The sequence below is a fragment of the Stegodyphus dumicola genome, chromosome 10 (genome assembly GCF_044657685.1).
Source record: "Stegodyphus dumicola isolate Sdum_Otavi_A_Nest chromosome 10, ASM4465768v1".
In the NCBI taxonomy this organism is placed as follows: domain Eukaryota; kingdom Metazoa; phylum Arthropoda; class Arachnida; order Araneae; family Eresidae; genus Stegodyphus; species Stegodyphus dumicola.
Window position 1 is genome coordinate 14863705 of NC_140777.1, and position 18628 is coordinate 14882332.

Genomic DNA, 18628 nt, shown 5'->3' on the forward strand with positions numbered 1-18628 from the left:
TTATTTCTCTACATAATCACCTTGACAATTGAGGCATTTGTCATATCTGTGAACAAGCTTTGCAATACCCTCTTCATAAAATGTCCCCGCCAATGATTGGAAGTGAATTGTGACGGTTTCTTTCAGCTCCACGTCATTTTGGAAGCGCTTCCCGCCAAGCCACTGCTTCAGTTTAGGGAACAGATGAAAGTCACTCGGCGCTAGGTCGGGACTATATGGTGGATGTTCGAAAATATCCCGTTGAAATTGCTGAAGAAGCCGTTGGGTTACACGAGCGCTGTGAGGACGGGCATTGTCGTGGATTAGAACAATTCCAGAAGTCAGCATGCCTCTTCGTTTGTTTTGAATAGCTCTCCCTAAACGTCGCGAAGTTTCGCAATATGAATCTGCATTAATTGTTGTTCCAGGCTGCATAAACTCCACAAGCAACACACCTTTTCGATCCCCCAAAACAGTTGCCAAAACCTTACGGTTGTTAAAGGTTCGTTTGAATTTTGTGGGTCTCTTTGGAGAATTTGTGTGCATCCATAGTAGTGATTGTCGTTTCGGGCGTGTCATATTGAGCCCATGTCTCATCACCTGTCACAATGGATTTCAAAAACTCTTCTCTGTCAGTATTGCAACGGTCAAGAAACTCAAACGCTGCAATCATTCGGCGAGTTTTGTGGTCGTCAGTCAACATCTGTGGCACACAGCGAGCGCAAACTTTTCTGTAGCGCAACTGTTCAGTAACGATGGAGTACAGGGAAGATCTTGAAACTTCCGGATATTTCATCGATAATTCATTTATGGTGAACCTTCGATTTTGCTTAACCGCTTGGTCAACTCGTTGAACAATGTCGTCTGTAGCGACAGACTTGCGTCCTTGACCCCCTTCATCATGCACATCAGTTCGTCCATCTTTAAACTTTCGATACCATTCACAAACAACGCCATCTCTCATAAAGCTGTTTCCATACAGTCGACTCATTCTTTGATGAATTTCCACTGCACTGATCCACTGCACTGCCTGCAAGAAACGAATAACAGCTCGCAATTCACTCTTGGCGGGAGAATCAATAGCGACAGCCATGTTTACGTGACTGCAACTCAACAGAAAATGGCGTGTTGAATACGCCAGTGACAGAGTGTGTGGAGGGGGAAATGCGCAGTCGCCTACTACGTACACCAACCACCTGCCGCATACCTGGCCATCATACTGTGCGATCGGAGGTTGAAGAAAAAACTTTACATTAGAATATATAAATATTTTACTTGTAAGATTTATAAACTGTAGTTCCTAACTTATATTTTTGATCGTTTGAGGAACGCAGTCAATATTGACTAAGAAACTTACCAGATATCTGAGCGTTAAAGTATTTAATTGTCTTCTCTGAATTATTTGTGCAGATGAAATTATCAAATATCGAGCCCGAAATTATAGAAATTCTTTTGAACTACATGTATACAGAGAAGCTGAAAATAAACTGCCGAACTTTCGCGAGAATTTATGATGCAGCCCAAAAGCTGAGAATGAAAGGAGTGCTGGCCCTATGTAACCAGGTAATTCCTAATTTTTTAGAATGTTCTTTGTAAGAATATTAATGTAATATCATTCATCATAGATACTTAACAACTATTTTTATGTTTGCAATACTAAGTATTTGGTTTGAAAACATATTTATTTATTTATTGAGGAAATCAAAGTTCAAAAAAAAGTTTGAAATTAATTCATGTGCTGCTGTAGATTAAAAAGAATGTCTTTTTTCTTTAGATATTGATTGCAAATGATGCTAAATCCTTAGTATACAATTACGCACTGTCCTGGGATCGAGGAATGATCTTCGAAAAGAATGCGTTTTGCAAAAAGATTTTAAGGCATTTCACTGAATGTGCCCATACTAGGGAATTCTTGCATTTATCGGTCGAGCAGATTTCTGAAATTCTGTGTGGAACATTCATTAAATCAATGACATCTAATACTGACAAGTAAGAAAACTGTTAAATACTGTTTAATTCAACTTTTAAAATATTTTATATAGATGTTAATTTTTAAGTCAAATAAAAAAAATCAGCGCTGTAGTTGCAAATTTTCACAGGACTAGTTTCGAGATAAGATAAGAATGGCTAGCCAGGAGTTAAGCTACTGGCGCCATCTATTGATGAAACAAGAAAACTAAAACATAATTTTGTTAAAATTCCTTCCTTTTCCCTTGTTGTTTGAATTCTAAATTAATATTTGTTCGGCGTGTTATTTTAACCTATTTTATAGAGATGTCTAATTTTTTAACAAAGCAAATAAAAGAGGGTATATTCAACGACCAGAAGTAGTACACTGTACTCTCGATTATCCAGGCTAATGTCACTGAAGCAAGTCACAAATAATTCAAAATCATGGATAATCCAAGCTATCAATTTTTATGCACATTTTATGTATTTTACTTTTTAAAAGCTTTAGTAATTTTACTTTGTTTTTAAGAGTGTTTAAATATTTTACGGCGTATTTTTCGAAGTGCTGGTTGATCACTGTAATCGAATTCTTTTGGGTCGTCGATGTCCTGCAGAGTTTCAACAAAAGTCATTGCTGTCTCGGGACTAATGTAATTAATTTTCGTATTTTCGGTCTCACTCTCTGCCTCTTTTGTTCTCGTGACATTTGAAACGATATTTCGCATCACCAGAGCCAGAGGCGTAGAGTAGAGGTTTTAAGCGCCCTGGAACGACTAAAGATTTTACGCCCCTTTCTGTCTTCCAAGAATTGAAAAAATTTCATTCTTAAATTTGTAGCATCAATTTGGCGCCCCTTGAATGCTACTCCCGGGGACAGATGTCCGCCCTTGCCCCACCCTAGCTACGCCACTGACCCGAGCATTCAATCGGTCATATTGCTATCCAACCATTTCACTAACCGCCCAGACAGTAACAGTATAGGGGTTAGAGGAGCCTACTGCCCTACCGAAGGGCCTGGGTTCGAATCCTGAAGAAGGATGGATGTTTGTAAATGTATAGTGTCCGTGAGGCATGGGTGACTCTAAATATGCGGCGAGCCGAGAGGCTGAGGATAGTGGTGGTCCGAGCGGTGAGAGACCTCGTAATCATCCCCCATGGAATACACCCCATCGAAATTGGGGGGGGGACTGATCGAAACTATAGTGTCACCTGGAGTTCTTGCCAACAACAGGCGCAATCCTGCACTCCTTGATGAATTCCGTGAGCTAATTGTGATGTTACTGTAAGACAAATGAGATAAGTCACAACACACTATTCCTGTATGCTTTCCCGTTAGATGTTTTGAAAGAATTTTAAGTTTCCAGTTTTTTGGCGCACAGCTTCAGTTAATTACCTCGACTTTTTTTTAAGGCTACCTGGTATATGACAACCAATACAGTCAACAATGCCTTCGAATTAAGCCCATGCAGAACGAATCGTACGAGGTAATCGTTGGAAGTAAACCTAAAGACGCAATTCAGATTTTTTTTAAGCAGGCTCGGACTTGTGCATTTTTGTTTTTATACTATCGCGTGGCGTTACAAGTGCGTGTGTAAGCACCGCCACGCACGAATAATCCGTCGCTGTATAATGGAGAGCACACTGTATTTATAACGCCCTGAAATTTTTCTTTTAAACTGTTAATAATGTTACGAAATGTCAAGGCGCGGTAAGATGGCTTCCTCGCAAAACAGTTTTAGGGTTGCCATAAAATGAAAGAAGGCATAATTTAATTTTGCCATAAAATGAGAGAAGGCAGGGTTGCCACATTTGGCGACATACCATGGACGGATGGAGAACCTTCTGGAACGAATTCTTACCGGTTTAGCCCAGAATGTTCTCGAACATAAGCCGAAAGCTATATAAACCCTGCTGGTACGCGGAGAGTGAGTCAGTATCGAGAGTGTGTCTCTCATCGAGAGTGAGTGTGTCTCGTCTAGCCAGTCAATCCCTGCGGAGTCGATCAAATTGACAGCCGGGCAACGAGTGCCGAGTGGGTCGTCAAGTGCACCGAAGGAGTCTCTTAGTGCTTTGCGGTTAGTGCATCGTCGAGAGAGAGTGTTGAGCTCCGGGAACGACTGAACCGAAGAGTCGGGAGCCGTGCTCTGTGTGTCGTCGAGTGCATCGCGAGCTGTAGCATGTAGAGTCTCGAGAATACATGGAGTTCCGAGAACGACCAAGGAGAGTCAAAAGCTCTGCTCTGGTGCTTTGCGGTGAAGCTGTCTCCACCGTTGTTGGCTGAGAGTGGGAAGGCTGTGTCGCTGATTGTTCCAGCGTATTTATTGTAGATCTTCAACGACTGTAAAAGTGTTTTGGAGCTGTCCTGACAATACTGACTAATAAAGTGTGTTTCGATACTTCATCAAGTGTCGTCGTTATTCACTCCAAATCTACGAACCCCGTACGAACGTGAAGGAAGAAAATAACGTAACAACTGGTGTCAGAAGAAAAACGCAACAACCGGTGTCAGAAAAAGAAAAACAGTAATAATAATAATAATAATAATAGTAATAATAATAATAATAACTATTATTTCTTTAAAACAAATTTTTGGTTTCAGATTCCTTAATTTATTTTACTAGAGGGTATGAATTATATATTTGGGATTACTTATGTAATTTACTTAGAAATAATAAGCAATAATGGGTTTCGCAACTGTGAATTTATGTTAAAAATGATGTAAAACTGATTAATTTAAATGAACAAATGATTTAGTGTTTTAGAAAGATGGAAATTCTCGATTCACAAAATTGTTCAAACAATATTTTTAATTGTATCATATTTTATTCTAGCTATTATGTTGAATATATTCAGAATAAAGGTCGAGGTGATCCTGCTGGCGAGGAGAGAATCTTCCTCCGAAAACGAGTTTAGGGCGTGCTGCCCAAGTTTTTTTTTTTTTTTTATTTGGTCCGGGGCGTAGCTAAAGTTTCCATTTCCGGGAAAGCGTAATGGCAAACCGCACATTGAGTTGATCAATGTTAAACGAATTTCGTTTACTGCGCATGCCCAGGATAGAAGTTGGCGCAATTATAACTGTGGCTCAATTTTAAAAGAAGATACATACGGTATACGGCTGATATTGTGTTATCTGGGCGTAAACATTTCGGGGTTTTAAAACTTGACAGGTTGTAAGTTGCTTCTGTAAACTACGCAAATTTTGGTTTAAGAAGGATTACAAAGCAGGAAAAGCATTACAAGATATATTAGCTGAATGCTTATTAATTATACTTCTGAGGAATAGAAGCAATTGAGTTTTTACCATACGTTCCATTCGTATTTACTTAAGCAAATTAAAGAATAAATCCAGTTTAAATTACTGAATTAAAGTCAAATAAGTGAACTCTATTGGAATAATCAATCCATACAAATAAAACAGCTCAAGTATGTGGTCTGATTCCTGCTAGGCATTCAAATTCACCCTATTTTCAAATAACCGACATTAAATGTAATGTTTATGAACAAAATAAACCAAAATGAAATGAAACAGAAGCACATGCAATAAGCACAAACAAATTTCCGTAGTATTCCAGCTGTAAAACAGTAAAACCAACATGACTAACAGGCTTGTTGTAGGGTTGCTTATGCCCCTCCCCTTAGTCTCCTGTACTTCCTCCCACGCCAACGGTACACCATTGAGCATGCGCAATAAGCGGAATTCGTTAACATTGATTAACTCAATGTGCGGTTTGCCATTACGCGTCCGGGAACAACTGAAGAATTTGCGCCTCTTTCTGTGTGCCGAGAATGGAAAACATTTCATTAAAAAATTTCGTAGCATCAATTTGGCGCCCCTTGGACGGTGCGCCCGGGGACAGATGTCCCTCCTTGCCTCTACGCCATTGTATTTGGTTAATTTGTTTATTTGGTTCTTTTGATTGTTCCTTAGTTTTACCGGTTTGCCAGTATTGTTTATATGCTGAGTTTAGGTTTACTACAGGGTATATTCTTTTCGAATTTTCAGTTAGTAAAAATATAAGCTTATACTTTATCTGGTACGTCACCAATTAACTTTACTAAAAACGTACTGAGTTATCGTTATGTCTAAAATAAATTGTCAAAACTTGGAAAAATTTCAATCAACCTTTTTGTTAAACAATGCTTTGACCGTAAGGGCACGACGTTTTGCTACAAATGACCACTACTTGTACATAGCAAGGTAACTTAAAAGATAACAGTGAAATAAAATTTAAACGTTGTTTATTGATTAAGTCGTCTAATATTACACATAGACATAACTTAAGCTATAGATTGCCTCAAACTAAATTTTCCGGTGAGTGAGTTTAAATCCGCCGGCTGCAAGAGATCTGCAAAGTTAGTATAATTACGCTAGAGCTGGCAAAATTCGAACGCGCTACTTGAATGCCAGGAACTCTCTCTAGATCGAAAACCTCAGCTTAGATACACTGCAAGCTAACTATCTAGAGTCATCGTGTTTTTCTTTTGGGGGTTGAGGAAGCAGGGGACGTGAATAATGTGCAGTGCCCTCGCCGGGACTCGAATCCTAGACCTCTCGAATACATGTCGAGTGTGCTTCCAGTTACACCACGAAGGCATGCGAGGAGGGAGGAAATACATATAACTTGCATTCTGGTGAGGACTGCAGAAAGCAGAAGTTAAAGAAAAGATCAAAATCATAATAACTGGTTAGCTTAATGTAAGAACCTTTACAATCGTGTCTTACGATTTTCATATAGTTATTAAGGCTGGTCACAGATTTTTTTAGACGATTTTGCTTTGCTATAAAAGCAAATTGTCTGCTTGGAAATTAATTTTTCAACTGCTATGTTTTTGAAAGTATAAACTATCGTCTGCTGCTTGACAGTTTTGTTTTCATGCAAAATAGCGCTTTTAAAGAAGCAATGGTGGAAGACTATGTTTGTGCTTTTTCCGAAGAAAATTATTTGTATCTAATTATTAAAAACCGCCATGAAAGCCATAATTTTTCTGTATCTAAAGCTACGATAGGTAATATTGTCAACAAAAAAGGAAAAAATGTCAAAGTTTGGTTTTAATCGGAAAAAATTGTTCCAAATTGTTCCACCCAAGGGAAAAAACTGGAAGGTTTCGAATGTTGCAAAGGTAACACCTTTAAGGGGGCTCATACACCTTAAACCCCTTATGATCTTCGAATATGTGACTGTTGCAAGAATTGGGATATTTTATTTATTTTAAAAGCAGTTACTTCCAACTTTTTACAGCTGATTAATAATACAGCTGCTTTAGAAACTAGTAACCAGAAAGTGTGTGTTGCCACTTTCACTTCATCTTGTCACAAAGCGGATTAAATTTGTAATTTAATCCGCTTTGTGACAAGTTTTCATCATGTTTCCACCTTGCGCGCATGATATTTTAAAAATGGCTAATGGTACATACTTGAAATTAGATGGAATTCTTTATATGGGTACTATTTTCTAACTGAACCAAAAATTTGATGAATATTTTAGTATTAAAAAATTTTATGCTCGAAAACATTACAGATTTTTTTTAACAAAATACATTTTATAAACTCAATTCCAAATAAAATAAAAATTTAACATGAAATTCTTAGAATTTCAGGTTCACAGTAGTTTCAAATGTTATAAAAGCTATATATTAAATATGGAATTAAATTATGCAACAGAATATTTTAAACTATGCGCGCAAGTTGGAAACTTGGCGAAAAATTTTGTCACAAAGCGGATTAAATTATAAAAATATTTGTGGTAACAGAAACTTTCTGATTACTATTTCAGAAAGCAGCTATATTATGTAGTCAGCTGTGAAATGTTGGAAATAATTGCTTTTAAAATAAATAAGTTATCCCAATTCTTGCAACAGTCACATATTCGAAGATCTTATGGGTTTTAAGGTGTGAGTCCCCTTAATATTAAACAAAGTCGACTGAGTCAAAGAACAATTGCCAAATCATTAAAATGCTTAGAGTTGCTGTTAAACAATGGAATTAATGCTGATTTGAATCTTAAAAAGGCGAAAAAAAACATAATGTGCAGTGTCTTTTTCCACGACATATCGCCGACGCAGAACTCTTATGCAAAAACATTTATATGGATAAAAATAGAAAAATGTTTTCACAATAGATGAATCTTGCGCGCATTTAAATGACTGCAATAAAAGGAGGTTCATTTATTATCATCAAAGAGAAGAAAAATATCTTAAAACATGGTTCGAAGAATCTAAAGAAAGATTTCAAAGGGATTTATGATTGTCGCTGGTTTTTCAAATAATGGCAAAATAAAGAGAGCGCAGAAAAATGTTAAGATCCAACTTCACATATTATCAGGAACATATTTTATACCCAATTTTCAAATATGAAATACCTTCTGTTTACCCACAGTGTCATCAATCAGTAAAACTGCATCAAGACAAAGCAATCAGCAGCACGTCAAAATCCACTGTTAATTTCCTGGGGGAAAAACGGGTATAAGAAACAAGCATCTTCACTCATATGCGTAGTAAATCTTCTGATGTATCATTCGTGAATTTTTGCGCTTTTGAACTTTTAAAAAGCGGAATGTCCATATATGGACTTACAACCCTCCTTGGACTTTGGGAAGTTGCTCAAGAGAAGAGAGATAAAATACCGCTTCGGATACTACAAAAGCTTTATTGTCTTGGAAATTATGGTGTAGAAAGATAGTTAAGAATAAGAATTATCAAATAGAACATTTAAAACACAAATTCTTTATTTAAAATATGTCTGTAAATACAATGAAAGTAGTTTGAAAACTATGCGAACAGCCACTGTATGTCCGACTTAGGTTACTAAATTCCGTGGTTAGACTAACAATTGGGTAAAAAGGAGCTTAACAAATAACTGAGACAAGCTTTTTGAATGAATTCAAATTTTAGCAAAAAAATTCTTTTAAATTTTTATTACTTCCATTTTATTTATATTGTTTTCTTTTTAATTTTATTCTTAAAATGTACATATTCAAAACATTAGACAAGAGAAAGAGATTCAATGAAAGAATGCTCCTCAAATGATGTTCGCAAATTCTACACTGCTGTCCATTGAAATGGCAACACCATGAAGGAAAGCAAATACAAAAAAGATATTTATTGTGTTTATATAGTATGACATGAATACAAAATGATCAAATTTGTAAGCAATCTGGAGGTTAACAGGGGTGCGAAATTAGTAGAAACATCTGCCAGCCCTGGTAGCTAAAACGACCCTTACCCGGTTAAGCATGGAGTCGAACTAGGCTTGGATGACAGAAACGGGCAACTCATTCCATACTGCTTCAAGTCTACACCACACTTCATTCACCGTATTATCAGGTTCTGTGTTCCTCCTTACTTGCTTAGGGAACATTAACTGTCCTGACTCGGAACAGGGAGCTTACTAAAGCTATGTTCAATAATTTTGGGAAGTAGACAATACACACAGGAAGGGTATACGAAACCTTTTATTTTTCTCTCTTTACAATGATTTCCGGACTTCGGAATACAGAGACCAACCACTTGTGGTCTGAACGTAAGAATATAAAAATATTAACTAAACTCTAACTAACTAACTTTGGATTAATCAAACAAGTGCCTAACTCCAAGATTGGCCGTATATTAACAAAAAGCCGTATGTAGTACAGAGAACTGCTAACACTACGATACGTTTAAAATTATCAAGAGGATTAAACTTCTGGCCTTGAAGGCAACCAGCAACCGAGTAAAACTACTATGGCAAGCGGCCTGCTTCTCATAGCTCCTTCCTCTCTCTTGCTTGGCAAAAAGCCACAACTTAAGTACTTGGCGTTCGCAAGACAAATTTGCATAAATAAGTTAAAGCTTTTAATTCTGGCCGGAAGTAGAAAATAAGAAGTGATAGTAAAGATTTAAAATAAAATAAACGTTAGTAAAACTTAGGATCCTTACAGTATTAACTAGAGACAGGTGGCAGGCCAGTCCCTCAGCAACTCATGATCAGATGTTTTCAATGGCTGACAGATCTGGAGACCGTGCAGGCCAGAGCAGCAGTCGAATACCCTGTGTATCGGGGAAGGTCAGAACACGACGTGTAACATGTGGTCTTGCATTATCTTCTTGCAAGGTGGCGTTTGGCAAGCATCGAAGATGGGGTCCAACCATTGTACGTAAGATGTCAGAAATGTACCGATATGCGTTCAAATTACCGTCGACTATTGACTAAAATTATGATAATTAGTAAAATTCAGTAGTTAGCATATTATGATAATTAGTAAAAAATAAATCAAGGTAAATTACAATATTTGCCAATACTAACTTAAACATAAAAATATCCGAAATATACATTTACATATGATTAAGCAGCTCATCTTTTTTTTTTTTTTTTTTTTTTTTTTTTTTTTTTTTTTTCCAAAAGCCGTAGCGATTTCTCTCGGAACTCTAGGGTTCCTGAAAGCCCAAGCTCTATTCTAATCCTCAAACATGCAAAATACTGGAATTAATCTTTCATTAAAGATTGGATTAAAAACAATATTTTCCTAAAAGTCATTTTAATTATTGTTTAATGTCAGTTGTTTCTATTACTTATTGATATGATATTACCAATGCACTCTGTTTAAAAAAATCAGTTTGCAGTTTAAAATTCTTTATACACACACACAAAAGGGGACAGTTCTATATCTTCCGTTCTATTGGAGCGATTGTAGAAATTTAACTTAAATTTTCCATGTCTTGAAATCGCGACTTAGAATATATATTAAATTTATATGTAGCATTATTCTAACATAGGTATTTTGACATAAAATCGAACTTTTTCTAAAATAACATACCATTTTTTTTTTTTCATAGTTCAGGTTCAAGTTGTAGTGCAACGGACATCCATTGTTTAACCAATGGTAATGTGGGTATTGCCCAACTGCACTATCTCTTTATTTGAACATTAATACGTTTTTTGAAGAATTTTACATATTTACAATTTTTACATAATGTTACAATATAATTGTGACATATGGTGCCTTTCGTACTCGAATACATAATGGTAAATATAGAACATAAAGGTAAATATATAACATATTAATACATAATGGCATACATATAACAATACATTTACAAATATATATACAACATGATTATGTACATAAATGCAAAGAACTTTTTTTTTTCGTGCAAGGTGTACATATCAATGTTATTTCTGTTCTGTTATATTTTTCCCTACGTCCTGCATGCTTTCTGGTTGCAGTTATTTCACTTCGTTCCGCACGGCATTAGAATGGATTGATTTTAACAAAGAGGAGAGATTACCGTATGCGGTCCAAGTTATGGCCTGCATAAGATTTAAACGAATGACAAAGAAAGAACTTGCTTTCTGCCTGAATCCTCCACTGGCCAAGTACGTCACAGATTTGCCTGGAGTAAAACGTATGTTACATTCTGCCTTAAAGTAAGTATTAAAGTATATTATCTATACATTTGGGAACACTTCGAACTGGTATTATTATTTTCGGTCTTGTGCGTCACAAATAAAATATGTCTGTTACACATCAAGAAGGCGTTGTTGCCAATAAACGATGCGTAAAATATTTTAGCTTCAATATTTATAAAAGTGTGAAATATCCAGGAATTAGGAACATAAGACTAATAAAAGGGACTTCAGTGCTTTTCTTCCAAATGCAGACGACCCTCACAATAACGAACACCGGATATAACGAAAGAATCTTTTGATTCTTTCTAGATTCCTGTCTAGTCACTTAATGTCATTTTATACTATTATAGCGAACCTCCAAAAATATAAAAATTGGATATACAGTCGATTCCGGTTAATCGGACCTCATCGGGAAGCGATCGTTTTGGTTCTAATAACCGGCTGGTCCGATTACACAAACGTGTTCAATGTTGTAAGACGGGACGTGCTATATGTAGCAAACAGTAACTGTACATGTAAATCATATACTAAAATGCAATTATGAACTTTATGGTGCGGTACACACGTATGGCGAACATGCATGTACAGTAAGACCCCGCTTAACGCGGGGGATACGTTCCATCAAAGTAGAGCGTAATGCGAAACAGCGCTAAACGAGGCTATCTTTACATGTAAATATTGGGGTTAGGGGAAGATGGCTAGGAAATTGGTTAGGTATTAAATTTAAAAAGTATGTTTTTTTAATAAAAATAAAACCAAACATTTATTTCTTAAAGCCCAAATTAATACCACATTATTATTTCTTGCAAAAATAAAAACAAAATATAAATAACAAAACGAATATTCTTAAAAAAAAAAACAAATAAAATTCTCAGTCATATTTAGTTAGCCTTCCGCGTTTTCAGTGTTCTGCCTTTTTGTGACAAAAGCATCTAATGTTGTTTGCCTTTTTCTTTTGCGTTTTTCTCTTAAAAGTTCTTCATAAACGGATAGAGCATCTCTAACACCACGCCTTACTTTCGAGCTCCTGTCAAAATTCGGATCATTTTCAATGAATTGATCCATTATTTCAGTTATGGTAGACAAACTCCTTTTTACAAACGCCATCGAAAGTTCTTTTTGCTCTTCTTCTGAATCACTGCTGTCAACATTTTTGTTTTCTTCTTGTTCAGTTAATTCCTTGAGCTCATCATTAGAAAGACTAGCTGCTGCTTCTTGAATTATTTCTTCGACATCTTCCACATTTACGCCTTCAAAATATGTCTGTACAATACCGCACCAAACAAGAAATACAAGTACACTCTTTCGGATATGTATTTGAAACCTATCGCTGCATAATATTTCGGGGAATCCCCGTATGCTGCGAGCGATTTCGTGGAATCCCCGGGTTGAAATAAAAGAGCGCTAAACCGAAACAGCGCTAAACGAAACAGCGTTAAGCGGGGTCTTACTGTACAAACAAGAAATACAATCGAACTTTTTTTCATTAAGAAAATTAATTTAGAAACAAATTCTAAGAAACAATCTCCACGATACTCAATATGTTAAGCACAATAAAAACAATTTCTTACCAAGTTCCAGTCAACATTTGAAAAACTTATCCAATGTGATCCGACGCGTTCTCTTGACGGAATGCACGTGAACGAAATCGCCACAAATATTTAACGCAGCAATGGGAGTGTCTTCATGTCCCTGCTGCATGAAATACCGACGCAAAGTTTCAATACATTTTCTCGTATCCTGTGTTGTCACTTTCGCCAACTTACCACACGCACAGTTCACTGACTAAAGTGGTCTGAAGAAACCTTGGTGTTTCGGATTCAAGATGTTGAGGTCAAGAGGGAGATAAAATGCTCGCCATTCAAAGCTTTGGCACTAAAATCATCCCAAAATGTTTCGTGTAAACTTTAATCGGTAAAAGTATAGTTTAGGGTACCTCTTGGCGAAACTTGGCGATTTTTGGCGGTACATGGATATCGATTTTGTGCAATTCTTTGACTCGTTATTTTGGCTTGCGAAGCGACGATTTTTGCGCCAAAAATTGCCGCTACACAAAGCCAAAATAACAAGACAAACAACTGCACAAACTCGGTATGCATGTACACATCGACATATTTTCACTTAACACCCCCCGAATTATCCTTAATTTTAATCATCTGAAATTTCCGTCTGTCTTTATGACTGCCATTTTGAGTGTGAATTAGCATTTTGGAGGAATATTTTTGGCTATTCACTGACAAATATGGTTATCTTTTGAATGGGTTCATGGGTTATAATTTGTTCCTATTTCAAATATAAAAGGAGGGTACTAAAGTTTCTGAGCAAGAAGTGAAACATATGAAAGTATAGTTTAGGGTACCCCTTGGCTATTTTTGGCGGTACATGGCTACCGATTTTGTGCAATTCTTTGACTCGTTATTTTGGCTTGCGAAGCGGCGATTTTTGCTCCAAAAATCACCGCTAGACAAAGCCAAAATAACGAGACAAACAATTGCACAAACTCGGTATCCATGTACACATCGGCTTATTTTCACTTAAAAAAAATCCTCGAATTGCACAAAAATGGCATTGCGCACTCCTTTGACTTTATCCATGTACACGTCGACCTATTTTCACTTAAAAAAAATCCCAGAATTGCACAAACTTGCATTGCGCACTCCCTTTACTTTGTCCGTGTACACATCGGTATATTTTCACTTAAAAAGTCAAAGGAGCATCCAATTCTACAATATAGGCAAACAAAAAATACATAATCTCAATAAAATACATTTTAAACCAAACAATAAAATAACGTAAAATAGGAAAAATATGTTATACGTTTAAGCACTACCAAAAGCGAATATTCACTTACCATCATTTTCGAGTTCGCTTCGTACACCCAGAGCCACGTAAAAATCAAAATATCAATCATACTCAAATGACTTTTTTCAAACCAGGTACTCTTTCTCATCGAACATTTCACATAGTGACCATCTGAACCTTTCTTCCTACAAACCCATTCAAATCCATCTAAACGATTTTCACACACCACAAAAACGCCTACAAAACATCCCATGATTCAAAATTTCCCAGAATCATGCACCCGATTACGTCACAATAGGGTTTCCATAACATTTAACTACTCAGGCTACCATAAATGAAACAACTTTGTGATAAATCAAACAACAACTTCGCCATAATACAAGGGGTACCTTAAAGTCTACTCTACCCCTTTAATCATGACTGACAAACAGGAATTCCTTTCAGGTGGAGCCGGACACTCTATTGTTCATTTCCTCGAAACTCGGAGGCGTAGGTCAAAGAAAATGGAAAAAAGAAAACGCATGTTCACCTCCCACCAGCTTTGCTTTTGTATTTGTTTTGTATACGAGCACCTAAAGGAATTCCTGACCTTTGATAAATCATTTCCCTGGGAAGCAGCAGCTACAAATCCTCCCATATGTCGCAGACCACCTGTACATCCGGCTGTACGCGCCGACTTGTGGCTTCTGTTTCTCGCTCTCACGTTTTTTGGTCCGATTAAACGAAATTATGTACATATGTACTTTATGTACATAGGATTTGTTTCGGTTCTTTAGGATTTGGTCCAAAAAAGCGGTTGGTCCGATTATCCGGTGGTCCAATTAACCGGATTCGACTGTAATGTATTATACTGACACATCCGATTCGAAGTTTTGGCATTTCTCTTGTTTCTCCCATAACTTTTGCAAGTTATAACGAAAAATTAGTAGCAATTCTTAAAATCATCCATGTCTAGGAAGTTTGCATCCACAAAGAAAAAGACCTTTATGTTGCTTTTATCTTTATCTTCACTTTTCTCTGCGTTCTAAACAAAGGTTATAACATCCCATTCTTGGAGAACAGGGACGCAGTAATCACATTATACGGTTCTAGTTAAATTATATATTCTCGGCAACTAGAACTAGAGAAGAGTATAGCGACCATTCACTGTTCTTCGTGCAATTATAGAAACAAATTCCGAAGAAGTGTTAAAATACTATTCATTCCGCTCAAAAAATAATAACAGTTGACCCCTCTCGGGCTTACAGGAAATAAGATAGAAAATAAGAAACTAGCTTAATTCTAACTAACTGAAAGTTAGCCGAAGTTGTATAGAAAAAACTAACCGAGTTGGCAAAACCGTTTCCAGTTTGGCGATATCTCGCCAATTGAGCGAGATAGTTATTTACTCAGTGTTAAATAGACTTGCCCCCGTATTGTCTTTTTCGGCTGTAAGGATTATGTTGCTTTTATTAACAGTTAAATTTTAAGTTCCTTTCCTGTCAAATTCTTAACTTCAACTTACGACTTCCGGCCAGAACGTAGTTTTGGAATTTTACTGAAAACTTAATGAGAAGGAGCGGTATTTAAACCGCGAAGTTACTTGCAGAGTCAGAGAGAATGAGAGTTTCTGATTTACGAGCGTCTTGCCTTTTGGCTACTCTCTCTCTCAAAGCTGTTATTACGCTCGGCCGTACTCAGGTCCTTGATAAGCTTCGTAGTCAAATAAAGTTAAGGGGCCAACTCGAGTAGAATCTTGATAGCTTCGGCTATATTTCTTTAGTTAATCTTAGTTTTAGTTTAATTCCTAGTCTCTTAAGTTCAAGCCCAAGTGTCGACTTTTATTGTACACTCCAAGACGGAGTTTTGTTAAATCTTATTGAAATAATAAAGGGTTAGTTACCCTTCCATCTTGTTGTTTTTTGTTACACGAACTTAAGCGATTATTCGCTAACTAGTTCTTAAGATTCGTCACTTTCTACAGTAGCTGAGAATTACACTAGTTAAAATCTTACACGGCATAGCATCGTTTCTCTAAGATTTTCGTGTTATAGAGAAACATACAACAATTTTACGCATAATTGTTCTAGATTCATCTATCTATGTACAAAATTTTTAACACTATTATATTTTTGTTTTAATGTACTAAATATACGATTAGAGAGACTTATTTTTTAAAGTAAAAGTTAATTTTGATTATTTAAATTCTTGCTATACATTCGTTTTTATTGCTTTAATAATTTAATTCCACAATTATTTTTTTAGGCACCATGAATTAAAGGACAAGAAAGGAAAAATCTCGTTGCAATAAATTCTATCCATAATAGTAATGAATTCCTGGCTTTACTTCTAATCTGTTTAATCTTGAACTATGAAGCTTATGGTGAAAGAAAATGGGCAAAGTCATAACAATATCTGTACTTACATAATTAACAAAAGATGAATAAAGGTTGAAATGTATTAAAAAGTGTTGCTAACCTAATTTGATGTTAACAAAACGAAATATTTCAATGATTCCGAAATTTCGACTCTTAGATTCTGAAAATGGGAGAGAAGTTTAGATCAATATTGTTACTTACGTACGGATTCGTAACAGATTGAATACACAGAGAAATGATGATAGCTTGATAAAATTTATTTTACCCAAAGAAACACTTTACAGTTCTGTAATTTTCCACAAAATTACTCGTATAGCTTTTTTAAGTATTGCAGAGCACGATCAGTAGTCGCACTTCAAACAACTAAAATCGTTAAACACAACGTAATGCAAAGGGCATTTACAAAGGCGAAGCTCCTGCGGAGATAACTCAATTCTACGAACTCCTGCTGAGCTAAACAACTAATGAGAAACTGATGCTCACCCTGGTTCTATATAGTTTTCCCCCGGCCGCCGAGAAATCTCTAGTACCTCGAAATTTCCTGGAAGGTATATTAGGGCCGGATATGGTTACAGTTACGTATAGGGTCAATTAAGGTTATTCGATTACAATAACCATCACATTTATACAGGGATGGGACCAAAATATCGTCAAATGGTCGCCAAATTTGGCGATTTCTTTCCAAATATGGGGTCAAAAGTTACTCGCCAAAACCATCTCCAGCTGGGTGATATCTTGTCAGTTCAGGGAGATAACTATTTATTCAATGTTATTCTTTCATTGTATTTGTGTTCTTATTTTTCCGACAAAGCAGCTTCTCTTTCAAGCATTTCGTGTTATATAACACAGAAAATACTACAACTTCACATATAATTTCGTTAAAATCATTTACATATGTACAAAATTCGTAACAATATTTTTACGTTCGGGATATGTGTGTTTGTCTGGAGAGATCCGGGTTCATATCTTTCTGATAAATATATATATATATATATCAGAGTACATTTGGATTGCCGTCTTGTTAATAAATGCGTATCCGAATCTTAATGACAAATGCATGTTTGGAAACCGCAAAGTGTCGATCAATAATTTAATCTATCGGAAAAACAAAACTCATTCATTAAAACATTTGTAAAATTTGAAGGAAGTAATAATTTTCTATCAATATCCGTGTGATTTGCAGTATTTATATGTGTAAAAAATAATTTTTCAGTTTGATTTCTAACAGTATCTTATTTTAGTATTCCTGCTATAATAGAAGAAAATGAATGACACGTAATGAGATCCAGTCCGATGACTTCAGAGATCATGTGACTTATGTATAGCTAACGTAAACAAACAATGTAGATGACCTCAGAGATCACGTGACTTATATATAGCTAATGCAAACAAACAAGGTTATTCTTCCGCTTCTTTTCTTGCGGAAAGTATTTCACTGAGTTTTCGTCCTCACGGTTTATTGCTGTAAATAAATTCATTTGATTGTCTTGTGGTTTTTGTGTATTGTTTCATTTTTATTTGTTGCTTTTACAGTGATCATTTTAGGGTTTATTAATTTTAGGGTAATTGAATTTTTGGCTTCACATGTTGTATACAATGTTTATTTCTTAGATAGAATTACATAAATCTTTCAATTCTGAGTACAAAAACATCTAAAACTGTAAAAAAAAAAAACTCAAGCAGAATGCGAGATACAGTAAGACCCCGCTTAACGCGGGGGATCCGTTCCATCAAAGTAGAGCGTAATGCGAAACAGCGCTAAACGAGGCTATCTTAACATGTAACTAATGGAGTTAGGGGAAGATGGATAGAAAATTGGTTAGGTATTAAATTTAATAATGTTTTTTTAATAAAAATGAAACCAAACATTTATTTCTTACAAAAATAAAAACAATATAAACGAATATATTTATAAAAACACATAAAATTCTAAGCCAGTCAGATCATTCAGTCTATTCTGTGTTTCCAATTTTCTGCCTTTTTTTTCAAGAAGGCATTATGATAGATTGGCTTAATGGCATATTGCGTTCAATTTCGTCGTCAATCCATATAGACAGTCGTTTTTCCACTTCCTCTATAATGTTATTTCTAGAACGGGTAATTCTAGTTGCAGAACTTGACGTAGTTGCAGTTGCCGATGACTATTTTTTCTTTA

The 18628-nt window shown here is 35.9% G+C and overlaps 2 protein-coding genes across 2 annotated transcripts; one reads left to right on the forward strand and one right to left on the reverse strand.

Annotated features, from left to right (window-relative positions):
- LOC146994901 (histone-lysine N-methyltransferase SETMAR-like) lies at window positions 1-414 on the reverse strand. Its single transcript, XM_085825091.1, has one exon. The coding sequence runs from the start codon at window positions 412-414 to the stop codon at window positions 1-3; it is 414 nt and encodes a 137-aa protein (XP_085681217.1).
- A 1354-nt stretch (window positions 415-1768) lies between these two features.
- Window positions 1769-16549, forward strand: LOC146994902 (kelch-like protein 31). Its single transcript, XM_085826046.1, has 3 exons — window positions 1769-1968; window positions 11132-11332; window positions 16361-16549. Exons 1-3 carry the CDS (start codon window positions 1817-1819, stop codon window positions 16404-16406), a joined length of 399 nt encoding a protein of 132 aa, XP_085682172.1. The 5' UTR covers window positions 1769-1816; the 3' UTR covers window positions 16407-16549.
- Window positions 16550-18628: the final 2079 nt, after the last annotated feature.